This window comes from Phyllostomus hastatus, unplaced genomic scaffold, assembly GCF_019186645.2.
Source record: "Phyllostomus hastatus isolate PE091 unplaced genomic scaffold, TTU_PhHast_1.1 phas_contig_148, whole genome shotgun sequence".
NCBI lineage: Eukaryota > Metazoa > Chordata > Mammalia > Chiroptera > Phyllostomidae > Phyllostomus > Phyllostomus hastatus.
Genome location: NW_025333607.1, coordinates 11,531,341 through 11,544,117, shown reverse-complemented (window position 1 = coordinate 11,544,117; position 12,777 = coordinate 11,531,341). Strand labels below are relative to the sequence as shown.

Genomic DNA, 12,777 nt, shown 5'->3' with positions numbered 1-12,777 from the left:
TGCTTATGATTGAGTAAGAAGAATATGCCACTAACCTCAGAAGCTCCTCTTCTCACTCGTTTTTTATTTAAAATGTGTGTATAAAGAAGCTGAATAGTAGGGTAAAGCTCCCCTCTGTTTTCTAAAAGATGTCGTCATCAGTTGTGCCAAGTCATCTTCCTTCTTGGTAGTCTTGTTCACTAGTCTGTTGTACACTGTGAGTTGTGAGGTGTCTTGTGAACATTAAAAATGCATTATGCCCAATTTGTGCAAAACTAATATTAAAGGGCAATATATGATTGCCCTGTACATGAGAGTAAAATTTATTTAGAAGTATTTTTTATCTTTCTTGTATTTTTTCCATTACCCTTTAGCCCCCTTATACAAATGGATTTTAAAAATTGTATTCTTAATAGGATTTTTTAAAAAGAACTGTTTTTAGAGAGAAAAATATCTTTTTGTTGTTCCACTTCTTTAGGTATTCATTGGTTGGTTCTTTATGTGCCCTAACCAGGGGTTGAACCTGCAACCCTGGCTTATTGGGATGATACTCTAACCAACTGAGGTACCCAGCCAGGGCATAAATCAAATAATTTGATTCAAGGAAGGAAGGCTTTAGAATTAAGATATTTGTTTTCAGTTACATATTATTGCAATTACATATAAATATTAATGCAATTAAATCTTCAAAAGATGTAACCAATAGCAACTAAAATACCCTCGCAAAGGATTTGTAAATTCAGCCTTGAATTTGAAAGGACAACTGAGTCTATAGTGAATTATAGCATCCTACAGTTTTATTATAATAAGTCTGTATATGAGTCTTCATTTTAATGTCTCACTTTTGGAGACTGGAGGTGGACAAAAGTTCTTATAAAATACTAATTACAAAACAACAGGGTATATAAAAGTAACAGTATAAAAGATTTATTTGAAGGAGAAGCACTTAATATAACTGATTTTTAGTGACTTTGAAGTTGAATCTGTACCACTTCTCTTTGTGCTGACATACTGCTTACTTCACGCTACATTTAACAAATAATAATTTGTATCTGTCCCTTCTAGTTTCCTTGAGGGTGTTTGCCATGTCTAGCCTCTTTTTGTTAATCTCATAATACACAGAACAATTCTGTTGTCAGTGTAAATTTGAGGAAGTGTGCAGTTGTGAGCTTAATTCAGATTTACTGTGTTGAAACTAATTATGTATTTTATCCTTGAAAGGTATCCCGTTGTTTGATGGATCGTGCCGTTTCATCGATCCACAGACGATCCAGTCTGTTCAACAGTGCCATCTGCTCCTTAGCAATCTTAATACAGTCTTAAGCTGTTTTATAACAGAGGCCCAAGAGATCACCGAAAGAGGTGTGCTGTTTGTCTTACATAAACGAATGTTTTATTAAATTTTACTTCTTGGCTTCGGAGAAAGAATAATTTCCTGTCTTAGATGGATCGTTGTACAGAAGGCTGTTACTTCTCAAATGCTGGGATTTTTTTGTTTTTTTTTTTTTTGTTTGTTTGTTTTTGTTTTTATGAAAAGCTACAGAATATTAAACGTAGCATGAGCCCATACTTAAATAACCATGGGAGATTTGGGAATTAAACTTAATGACTGTTAAGGTAGTATATTTATAGTAAAATTTAAAATTTTTGAATTATTTTTAAAATAAGTTTTTATTCAGAGGTCATTGTAATTTTTTTCTCTGTTTCGCCATTTAAACAAAAACAGTTAATTTTATTTAAAGGCCTGGTATGAACAACCTGTATTAATGATACTATATAGTTAGCATTAATGTATAAATTTGACTTCTGAAATTAACTAAGTGGAAATAAGTGTAGCTAAGATGGAAACACATTTACCTAAAACATCTACTTTAGTCAATGAGTTATTTTAGCATTTTGGAAAATTTTTGTTCCAGCTACGTTTGTTAAAAAATATATAAATATTGTTAAAAATCATCAAGGAATTAATTAGTTCTTCGAAAACTTTTGAGTATCTTGATATTTCATTTGGGGTTGAAAGTTAACTGATATTTAACTCTTTTACAGGTCGTATGAACTTAACCAATAAGTGTATGGTGTCCCAGCTCATCTGTCAGTATGCACAAATGGTTCTTTGGTTCTCTCATTCTGGTCTTTTACCAGAGGGCTTAGGTAAAATACTTACTTAATCTATAAATATTAACTGAAAGCTTTTTTTTCTTCTTTTATTGATGTTCAAAGAAAGCTTCTTAAGCCTTTATAATTTTGTTGCTGTGTTTCAGTGTTTTGGGTTTTCTTGCTTCCGCCTCCTCACTTATGTTTTCTTCTATTCTTAACTTCTTTTCTTACATTCCTCCTTTGTGTCTTCAGTACCTCACCCCATGCCTGATACACAGGTTTCCATACATGTTTATTGGATTGAATGACATTTTGAAGGAAAGCGTATTTGACAAAATATAGCTTCTGAGAGTTGGTTCAATGATACCACCAGCTGTGTTTAGTTCCATAGAACTATGCATTTTATAATCTAGTTTGTCAACCTTTTTCTCTTAAGGGATTTTTAATGTGGCTATTACCTAATATGATTTGCTGTCATTTAAATAACTCCTTTTATCCGATGATTAATGCCAATATCAAGAACTAGAGAATTTTGACTTTTTAAATTATATTTGTTTAGAATAGACACACTTCAAAGCCTCTAACTTCCTGCATTTCCAGGATTTGCATTAGATTTCATTTGCACATGCTTCTCCCACTGTTCATAATTGCTGTCAGTCCTATTCTTTCCTAATTCTCTTAGCATCCTTGTCGTTACAGATGTTTATGAGAGACTAGGTTTTCTCATTTATGTATATATTAATGAAGGGATGGGTAGTCTTACTTAAATTTAGGAAGCCTACAAGTTAAACAATATAAAATTATAGTAAAATATCAATGTGTGTAACCTAAGTATTATTGGGAATTTTGGAAATATTACTAGCTCTTTTTCCAACTCTTAAAAAAAAATCTAGATGATGCTGTGCAGTTGTCAAGGTTATACTACAACTACCCTGTAATTCAGAACTACTACACCAGTCGTCGACAGAAGTGTGAGCTTTTATCAAGGTATAGTACATCCAGAACTTTCAAGCAACATTTTAGAAATTTCTTCTGTAAGAAGTCAAGCCTTCGGAGGTAGAGCAGAATTCATCACGTTGTAAGATGATTAAATGGGTGGAATTCTCAGCAAAGTATCAGGAAGTGTTACCAACATTACTATTTTATTTGTAATGTTTGAGTTGACCTAATGGTCACACTTTTGATTTAGAACTTGAGTAAAGAGCTATTATTTCCTAAGTAAGACTATTTACCATGATTCATTATTAGAAAGTCTATAACTTAAGCATGTATTTTTTTCTGAGAATTCTTACTCAGAAAAAGACTGGAAGCTGATATCAAAAAAAAAAGCATAAAATATATCACCAATTAGTTATTTTACATTTTTTCCATTAACAGTTACATTTCAGCACTTGGACGACTCTTTTTTTTTCCCCCCTTATTTCCCCCTCAACTCTTCTCCCTTTGATAGTTGGGATCATTTTGAGTTTAATGCTATTGTTTTGATGATAGTAATAATGACCACGCTAATTAAGTAATCCGTAATGTTGCCCTTATTGCAGAGGGAAGTGGAACCCTGATTATTTGATGATCGACGGAATGGTTTCTCAGTTAGGAGATGGAGTTGAGAAGCTGTGGAAACGGGATGAAGGCGGAACGGGAAAATACCCTCCTCCTAGTCTACATGTAGGTTTGCGGTGACGTGATGCCTCTTACAGGGCCTGCAGGGCTGTGGGGAGGGAGACATGCTTAGTTGTGTGTTCACACGTGGCGCAGGCTTGGGAAGAGCAAAGAGCTTGAATGAATGAGTATATAAAGTGCACTGAATTTTTTATCTTTTTTATAGGCACTACTTGACATATACCTATTAGACAATGTTACTGAAGCAAGCAAACATTCTATTGTATCCTTTAAAATTTGTAGTCAAATAATTCATGTATTACTAAAATCATAAAATTTGGGGGGTTTTTTTAAAGGAAGGGTTCTAAACCCAAGATCTGTAGGTTGGGTTCAAATGGTCTATGATTAACCTGAAACTACACAAAATTTTATGTTTATTTTTGTAGGGATGCGTCTGTGGCTTTCTTCAGATTCTTAAATGTGTCTGAGACACTACCTAAGTTAAGAGCTGTTCTAAAACATTACTGGCCAAGCAGTCGTTCTCAAATAGGTTAACTTATATACTGAATACTAATATATTTAAGTTAGCTTAACATTACCTTAGACATTGTGTTGAGCCCTGTGGTCTTTGCAATAAAGATTTTGTACTAATGTCAGTTATTAGTCTAAAAATGTGTTTATAAATTACAAATAAGTTTATGATTTATAAGATATTGATATTCTTCCTTAAGCTGCCAGGTTTTGCTAGATAACTGGAATTTTGCCTATAGCTTTTGATTCTTAAATTTCCTAAGCTACTAATTTCATAAAGAAGGTATGCTTTAATTCCTTTGTAATTTAATCTCCTTTTTAATGAACTAAATACAACTCCTATTGGTACTTAAAAATTTGAGAATGAAGTTGGTTGCAAGTTTAGCTGTACCCACATTTAATAAAACTATACTTCCCTTAGCTGGATATCCATAAAAGCTTTCTGAACACTGCAGTCTTTAAAGAATCTTTCCTGCTATATTCTGTTGCTACCTATTACAAATATGTACATAGGAGTTTTTCTTTTTGTTTATTGTCCTTAATGATCTTTTTTTAAAGACCATTTATTTGCTACTTGATATTATATATTCCTTCCCAAACAAAACAGATACTGCCATTGAATCATTTCCAACTGCCTTTGCCATTTCTTGGGACCAGGTTAAACTTATTCAAGGGTTTTGGCTGATAGATCATAATGACTATGAGGTAAGTCTGTTAGTTCACACAGAATGAAAGCTTTTGTAAACTATAAAAATACATAATGATTAGCCCTGGCCAGGTGGCTCAGTTGTCTAGAGCATCGTGCCGTACACGAAGGGGTTGTGGGTTCGATCCCCAGTCATATGGGAGACAGCCAGTGGATGTCTCCCTCCCTCCATCTTCCTCGTTTACCTTTCCTCTCTTTAAATTCTTAGGTGAGGATTAAAAAATAAGTAAATTAAGAAAAATATATAACAATTAAATTTAATATTAACGATAGGATGCAATCTACTTCTAGAGGTAATATAAGGAGTCAGTTTAACTAATACCTTCACTACCATAAGCAGTAAGAGCACAAAGATAAAACAGTTAAGAACCCCAGGTTTCTCACCGCCTAAAGAAGGAAACAAGTAAACAATCAGTTAATCATAGTGCCAATATGGTGATTATGTTAGAAAAATGTTTAATGTGTTGAGGGAACCACAAAAGTCAGGATTTGGCTTTGAATTAAGAAGTTGGTGATGGAAAGATTTATATAATAGCCTAAGGAGGTCTCAAAGTATGAGGCTTTTGATAAGGCTTCTCTTTAAAGTACACCCTAGATTAAAATAGATCTTTTCAGTTTATATTTCCACTGGTTTTATCTTGATTTTTGTGGCTTTAGTAGTGCCTCTCTTTTTAAAGATATGCTACTTCGTCTAAATGCAGAACTTCATATTTGTATGTACCGATTTTCATGTTTGTTTTGCAGAACGGTTTGGATCTTCTGTTTCATCCAGCTACTGCAAAACCTGTGTCATGGCAGCATTCAAAGATCATTCAAGCCTTCATGAGTCAGGGCGAGCACAGACAAGCCCTCAGATATATTCAGACAATGAAGCCAACAGTGTCCAGTGATACTGATATTATCCTTCACATCGATGTTTTGCTTCTTAATAGGTGAGTACTTACTTTGAAAGTACCACCAAACTCTTGATTGTGTCTGTTAATACAATAGAATCGATGAAATGAGTAGTAGCGATATGTTTTGTGTTTGCTGTATTACATTATAATCAGCGTGATATATTTGCCACCATTTATAGTATAGCAATATTGCTGTAACCATTGTACTTGTCATTATATTAATGGTGACAAGTTAAATGGCATGACTGAAAATGTAGTGGTCTGGTTATTGCATTTTCTTGTTACCTAAATTAATTGGGGAACTTGCTTAGATTTGATATTTCTTCCCAAATTGTAACTTTATATACAAATAATAGTGTTTTGTTTTCAGTCTTTTTCGTTGGTTATTTTTATATTGTTAGAAATTGGTCATTTTACTCACCCCAAGTTGTGATTTGTAAATGATCAGCAAGTTAGTGTCAGTACTATGAAAGTTAAGTTTTTGTTCTTTGGTTAAATAGAATGTATTTCTGAGGGGAAAGGGTTGAATCAGGAGAAAAGTTCTATAGTTTAATAGTAAGTTGGCTAAACATGTAGAAACTTAAGATGTCCTTAAAAGTAATGGAGTAGGCAGTATTTGAGTAAAGAATTTGGGTGAACAAAAGGGATTGGCTCGGCCTTGGCTGGGAAGCAGAGTTGGTTCGAGTGTCATCCCAGTACACCAAGGTTGAGGGTTCAATCCCTGGTCAGGGCACATACAAGAAATAACCAATGAATGCATAAATAAGTGGAACAAAAAAGTGTTATTTCTTCTCTCTTTATCTCTCTCTCAAGATCAAATTTTTAAAAGTGTTTGGCTAGCTTTAAAAAAATGTCTAGGATGAATGTAAGAAGGTAGAAGTGACAAATGTTTAATAAATGGATCAAGAGTTTTAATACTGGGTTGGCCAGTAGCATGTAAATTTTTTTTCAGTTCTATGTAAGCTTCTTTAGTGACTTTAAAGAGTTACTAGTTTGTTACTAATGCTTACATCAAAGTGCAGATGTTGGAACCTTAGAAAAAACACCTTTAAAGATTTTATTTTATTTATTTCTTAGAGAGGAGAAGGGAAGGAGAAAGAGAGGGAGAGGCACCTCAAGCATCTGCCTCTCACTTGCCCCCAAACCAGGGACCTGGCCTGCAATCCACTAAGCCACAACAGCTTATAAGGCTGCTGTGTTTTCTTCATTTTGATTCCATTGTCCTTTGATTCATCTGCAGCACACTTCTCTGATTTGCTAGATTCTCATTTCCTCTTCCTTTACCATAGCAAACATACATCATGTAGTTTCTAAACCTTATTTCTCTCAAGTACAGTAAAGCTTCAATTATCCAGTCTCCAGAAATCTAGCAACATTGTGTCCTATACACTACATTCAGAAATAAAAACAAAGGACCACTCATTTTCCTAACATTTATTTCATTATGAATACTAATTGCTATAACTTGGTTTATATACTCTGTTTCTTACATATGTTGTGTATTTACCAGTCTTTATTTTAGTGTTTGTTATCACAATAAAAACTACAGCTAAAGCTTTGTTCATTGAGATGCCCACTGTAGTCAAAATTACCTACTGACTTAGAGTTAGGAATGATTTTTTTTAAGAAAATTATTTCCTTTATATTGCTATTTGCTACTTTTTTATTCTGTCTACTTCTGCCTTGAAAGTTACCAGTCCCTCAAAAATTCTAAGTACCAGGATAAATGTCATCGAATAAATACGTAAACATTTATGGGCTTTGTTTATTAAATTTCTAAAAATTATAATCACTATACTGTTTTAGATTTTTTTTTTAACTTAACAATATACAGTGAGAAATTTTGCTTCATTCAATGACTTCTGTTGCCCAGAGAAGGATATCTATCTCAGTGACCACACATGGTACCTCGTACTGTCTAATCTGACCCAGTTCTGCAGCCACATTTGCTATAGATAGCTAAAATCTTCTGTTACTAAGCTTAAACTCTTCTCCTCCTCATAAACAATATGGTTGTTGCCATCTTTGTTCATTTTCTTTTCTACTTTTCTTCCTCATGCTATCACTTTTTTAAGAGCCTGGCTCTCTCTGTCATACCATTTAATCTTTCCATTTTATTCACATCACATTAGTTTTCTATCTTGACCTTTTCTGTACTTACTGTTTTTTTTTATTACACTTAAATGATACAGAACAGCATAAAATTAAGTCTTTATTATGCCTTGTTGACATTAGCAAACTTGATTATGCGGTGATTAGTGTTCTATAAAAGTGCCCTTAAATTACATGTGCAAAGTGTCTTTGAGAATCTTCAGATGGATTAATTGTTGTGAACATTTTAAATAGCTTTTGTGAACTGAACTTTGATAAATACTGATTGCAGGTGCATGATCGAGGCCTGGAGTTTACTGCGACACCATTCTAATGGATTGAATGTGGAGGAGTTACTAAAGCACATGTATAAAGTCTGTCAAGAGATTGGCTTAATGGAGGACTTACTGAAGTTACCGTTTACAGACACTGAGCAGGTAACAACTTACCAATAAAAACTTGTCAGAATTTCTGGATATGTTAGTAGCTTACAAATCTATTATGTTCTTCCTAGGAGTGTCTGGTGAGATTTTTGCAGTCCAGCACCAGTGTTCAGAATCATGAATTCCTTTTAGTTCACCATTTACAACGTGCCAATTACATCCCTGCCTTGAAACTGAACCAAACTCTGAAGAGTAATGTTACGGTATAGTTAACTTGTTTTATTACGGGAGACAAGGGAATAAGGAAAACCAGCAACCTGGTTACACAAGAGCTTGCAGTTTTGGAACCAGCCACCAGGCTTTCTATAAATCTGAGCTTAGAGAATCAGTCCTCTTCTTAACCTTCTATAGCAAAATTAGGAACAGGGTTTTATCGCTTATTTAAACAGAAATGGCATATGTAAAAGAATTAAGTATCTGTCTACCATCTTGCCAGACTACCTACTTCCCCCAGGGACGACGAGAGGGTGAGGTGGAGGACGGCGGTAGAAAGTATCCAGCGTAGAGAGCGTGTGTTTCAGGGGTCAGGTTGATCTTAGTTTGCTGTGTACTTGGGACATCTCTCTCTGTCTTGGGCTCCTCATATGTAAGATGATAATATCTCTCTGTGAGGATGTACAAAGGTGAGTGGTGTGAAGTAACACGTACATATTACTGACACATGTAGAAGCTTAATAAGTGACAGTTGATGTTTTTATGAGTCAAGAATCAAGGCTGGAGAGGAAAGACTTGGAATGTATTGATGGATAAGGTTCGGTAAAGTAATCATGTGTATGAGGTCCTTGGTTTAGAAGAATGCATAAGTAGGGAGGAGGGAATTATTCTTGGATATTTGTAATTATATTTTAAACAGTAAGTTTATAAACATATCACCTAACGTGTTTGAAGATTAAATTTTTACCAGTTATGATATCTTCAATAGAATGATCGTGACCCTCACCTGCGGGAGAGATCAGTGGCTCGAAATTCTATATTAGACCAATATGGGAAAGTTCTTCCTAGAATCCATCGAAAATTAGCCATTGAGCAAGCTAAGCCTTACCGTGTATCAGCACTGTCAATTATTCGAAAAGGTAAGGTTTCACTGAAAAATGCCTAAGTGTTAAATTAGAAGATAATGAATGATTTACCTTCTGCCACCATCACTGTCTTATATTTCAGCTCATTTTTGCTTTGAATCATCACAGTGGTGCTTTTTTTTTTTTCTATTGGCCATTCTACCCCCAAAATGTAAGGCTTTCTTGGAAGCTTTTACAGTTTATTTAGTAATGTAGTAAAGAATGAAAGAACTTTTTATTTCTTTTGAGACTCCTGTCCAACATTTAGAGAACATGTAGAATAATTTTTCAGTTTCCTAAAAGCCCAAATTGTTAAATTTATACATAGATAATTGTTAAACCAAATACAGTTTTAACCGAACTCTTATCTTTTGATCTGTTTTCCAATTACTTAGATATTAATTTACTATTAGTAAAATCCTGGTGTTAGAGATGACATTAAATCTTAACATTCTTCATTTTACAGTTTCTCGGCCCAAACCATTATCAGCTGTTCCAAAGCAAGCTGTAATAGGGAATGTGTTAACAAGATCTACTTTCATCCATAATGTGTTATCTAAAGTTGGAGAGGTTTGGAAAAGTGATGAACCTAAAAATAGCATCTTAGCCTACAACAGGTGTGTTTATCTTACGCTTTTTATGATCATGTTACTTGTTAATCTTTCCTAGATATCAGCAGCATTCATAAACATACCAACCTTAGAGTTTATTAGTGTATGTAAAAAGGAAAAACTCTTTATGCTGGCTACTTTCATGCAAGAAGAATGTTTTTCGTCTTTATAAGCAAGTATTTTTGTTGGAAAAAGCAAATATTTTTATTGGTATTTGTAAATAATCAGAACTGCTCGGAGTAAAAAAACAAAAGCCTTTCTCCTCCATCTGATCTTACTTCCTTAATGTTAGTTTTAATTTAATACTCCTGTGATACCTAATTAAAAGTTACATTTTTATTTTCTTTGTAGCCCTAAAATAGAAGGACCATCTCCTGTAGTGTGTTCTCTCCCAGATTCCAACCTGCCTGGGGCATTTGTTGGAACACCGATTTTAAAAGCATCACAAAAAGTTTCTAGGTAAGAATTTGTTCAATTATTTTTAAAGACACAATATTTGGCAATAATTACACTAATTTTTAATTACTTTTAAAATTTTACATATTTTAATTTCCTCAGTGTGCTTGCTTTTTAAAATAATTTGGGCAGTAATATACTAATTTTAGTAAATTTTACATCAGCTGGTAGACTACTTAGAATTTTTGCTTAACGATTTCAGACTGCTTAGAGCAGGGCTGTCAAACTCGTTTTCAACAGGGGCCACATCTGCCTCAAAAGGCTCAAAATTACATTTGCCTTCAAAGGGCCGAATGTATTTTCAACTCTGTAACAGTTAATGAGCAGTTACATTTATACAGTCCTAAAATTAGAAAGAAGCAAACTTTTCTTAAAATTACAAGCAAAATGAATCATTAACCTGCTTTCTTTAATACAGTCATGTTGATTGATCCATAAATGAAGGCTGTTTTTATAATACCTAATTTTGGTTGGCATTAGTACAAAGTATGCTGGTCAAAACCCATTAAGTTTACATACCTTTTAATGAAATAGAGTAGGATGAAATCAGTGGACACTGCATATAGTAAGCTAAGTGTTGATTAATTCTGTATGTGATCTAAAATGCATTACTTACTTGGATTATGGTCAAAAAGTTGTTGAGGAAATCCTAAGACCTAATGCAATAAATAACATTTTCTTTAGAAAATATAATAAAAAATATTTTTCCTTGATAATTTTTACTTTTTAATATATTTTATTGATTATGCTAGTACAGTTGTCCCATTCTTTTCCCCCTTCACTCCCCTCAACCTTGCACACCCCCTCCCACCCACATTCTCCCCCTTTAGTTCATGTCCATGTGTCATAAGTTCTTTAGCCTCTGTATTTCCCATATTATTCTTGCCTTCTCCCTGTCTATTTTCTACCTACCATCTATGCTACTTATTCTCTGTACCTTTTCCCCTTCTTTCCTTGCACTGCCCTGTTGCTAATCCTCCATGTGATCTCCATTTCTGTGGTTCTGTTCCTGTTCTAGTTGTTTGCTTAGTTTTTGTTTTTGTTTTAGGTGTGGTTGTTAATAATTGTGAGTTTGCTGTCATTTTACTATACATGTTTTTTTATCTTCTTTTTCTTAGATAAGTCCCTAAACATTTAGGGACTAAATGTCCCTTTAACATTTCATACAAAAAGGGCTTGGTGATGATGAACTCCTTTAACTTGACCTTATCTGAGAAGCACTTTATCTGCCCTTCCATTCTAAATGAAAGCTTTGCTGAGTAGAGCAATCTTGGATGTAGGTCCTTGCCTTTCATGACTTGGAGTACTTCTTTCCAGCCCCTTCTTGCCTGTAAGGTCTCTTTTGAGAAATCAGCTGACAGTCTGATGGGAACTGCTTTGTAGGTTACTGTCCCCTTATCTCTTGCTGCTTCTAGGATTCTCTCTTTCATTTTTACCTTGGCTAATGTAATTATGATGTGCCTTGGTGTGTTCCTCCTTGGGTCCAACTTCTTGGGGACTCTCTGAGCTTCCTGGACTTCCCGGAAGTCTATTTCCTTTGCCAGAATGGGGAAGTTCTCCTTTATTATTTGTTCAAATAAGTTTTCCACTTGTTGCTCTTCCTCTTTCCCTTCTGGTACCCCTATAATTCGGATGTTAGAACATTTAAAGATGTCCTGGAGGTTCCTAAGCCTCTCCTCATTTTTTGAATTCTTGTTGTTTCATTCTTTTCTGGTTGGATGTTTCTTTCTTCCTTCTGGTCCACCCAATTGATTTGAATCCCAGTTTTCTTCCCATCACTACTGATTCCCTGTGCATTTTCCTTCATTTCACTTAGCGTGGCCTTCATTTTTTCATCTAATTTGTGACCAAATTCAACCAATTCTGTGAGCATCCTGATCGCCAGTGCCTTGAACTGTGCATCTGATAGGTTGGCTGTCTCTTTGTCGCTTAGTTGTATTTGCTGTGGAGCTTTGATCTGTTCTTCTGTTTGAGCCTTTTTTTTTTTTTTGGTCTTGTCTCACCTGTTACATATGAGGGGTGGAGCCTTAGGTGTTCACCAGGGCGGGGCAGCCCAGTCGCAGGGTTGTGACGCTGTATGTGGGGGTGGGGTCCAAGAGGGAACAATGGCGCTTGCTCCACTCTCTGTCAGATTTCAGTCCCTTCCGCTGCTTCCCCCAAGCAGACTGGGCCCGTCTGGTGCTGATTGCCGTGTGGGTGGGCTTGTGGACGTTCCAGGACCCTGTGGGTCTCTCCAACAAACTCTCCTGTGAGGCTGGGAGTCTCTCCCCGCACGTCAGCCTCCACAAGTGTTTTCAATCAGTGGTTTGA

The 12,777-nt window shown here is 34.9% G+C and overlaps 1 protein-coding gene across 2 annotated transcripts in view; it reads left to right on the top strand.

Moving 5' to 3' along the window:
* Positions 1–12,777, top strand: part of AHCTF1 (AT-hook containing transcription factor 1) — a 69,142-nt gene that overhangs the window by 32,211 nt on the left and 24,154 nt on the right. For both annotated transcript variants that reach the window (XM_045861099.1, XM_045861108.1), the window contains exons 15-26: positions 1,201–1,341; positions 2,026–2,130; positions 2,970–3,063; positions 3,618–3,741; positions 3,902–3,958; positions 4,765–4,911; positions 5,657–5,844; positions 8,192–8,336; positions 8,414–8,545; positions 9,265–9,415; positions 9,867–10,017; positions 10,363–10,470. In XM_045861099.1, the coding sequence (XP_045717055.1) occupies positions 1,201–1,341; positions 2,026–2,130; positions 2,970–3,063; positions 3,618–3,741; positions 3,902–3,958; positions 4,765–4,911; positions 5,657–5,844; positions 8,192–8,336; positions 8,414–8,545; positions 9,265–9,415; positions 9,867–10,017; positions 10,363–10,470 (1,543 nt within the window). The remainder of the gene's footprint in view (positions 1–1,200; positions 1,342–2,025; positions 2,131–2,969; positions 3,064–3,617; positions 3,742–3,901; positions 3,959–4,764; positions 4,912–5,656; positions 5,845–8,191; positions 8,337–8,413; positions 8,546–9,264; positions 9,416–9,866; positions 10,018–10,362; positions 10,471–12,777) is intronic.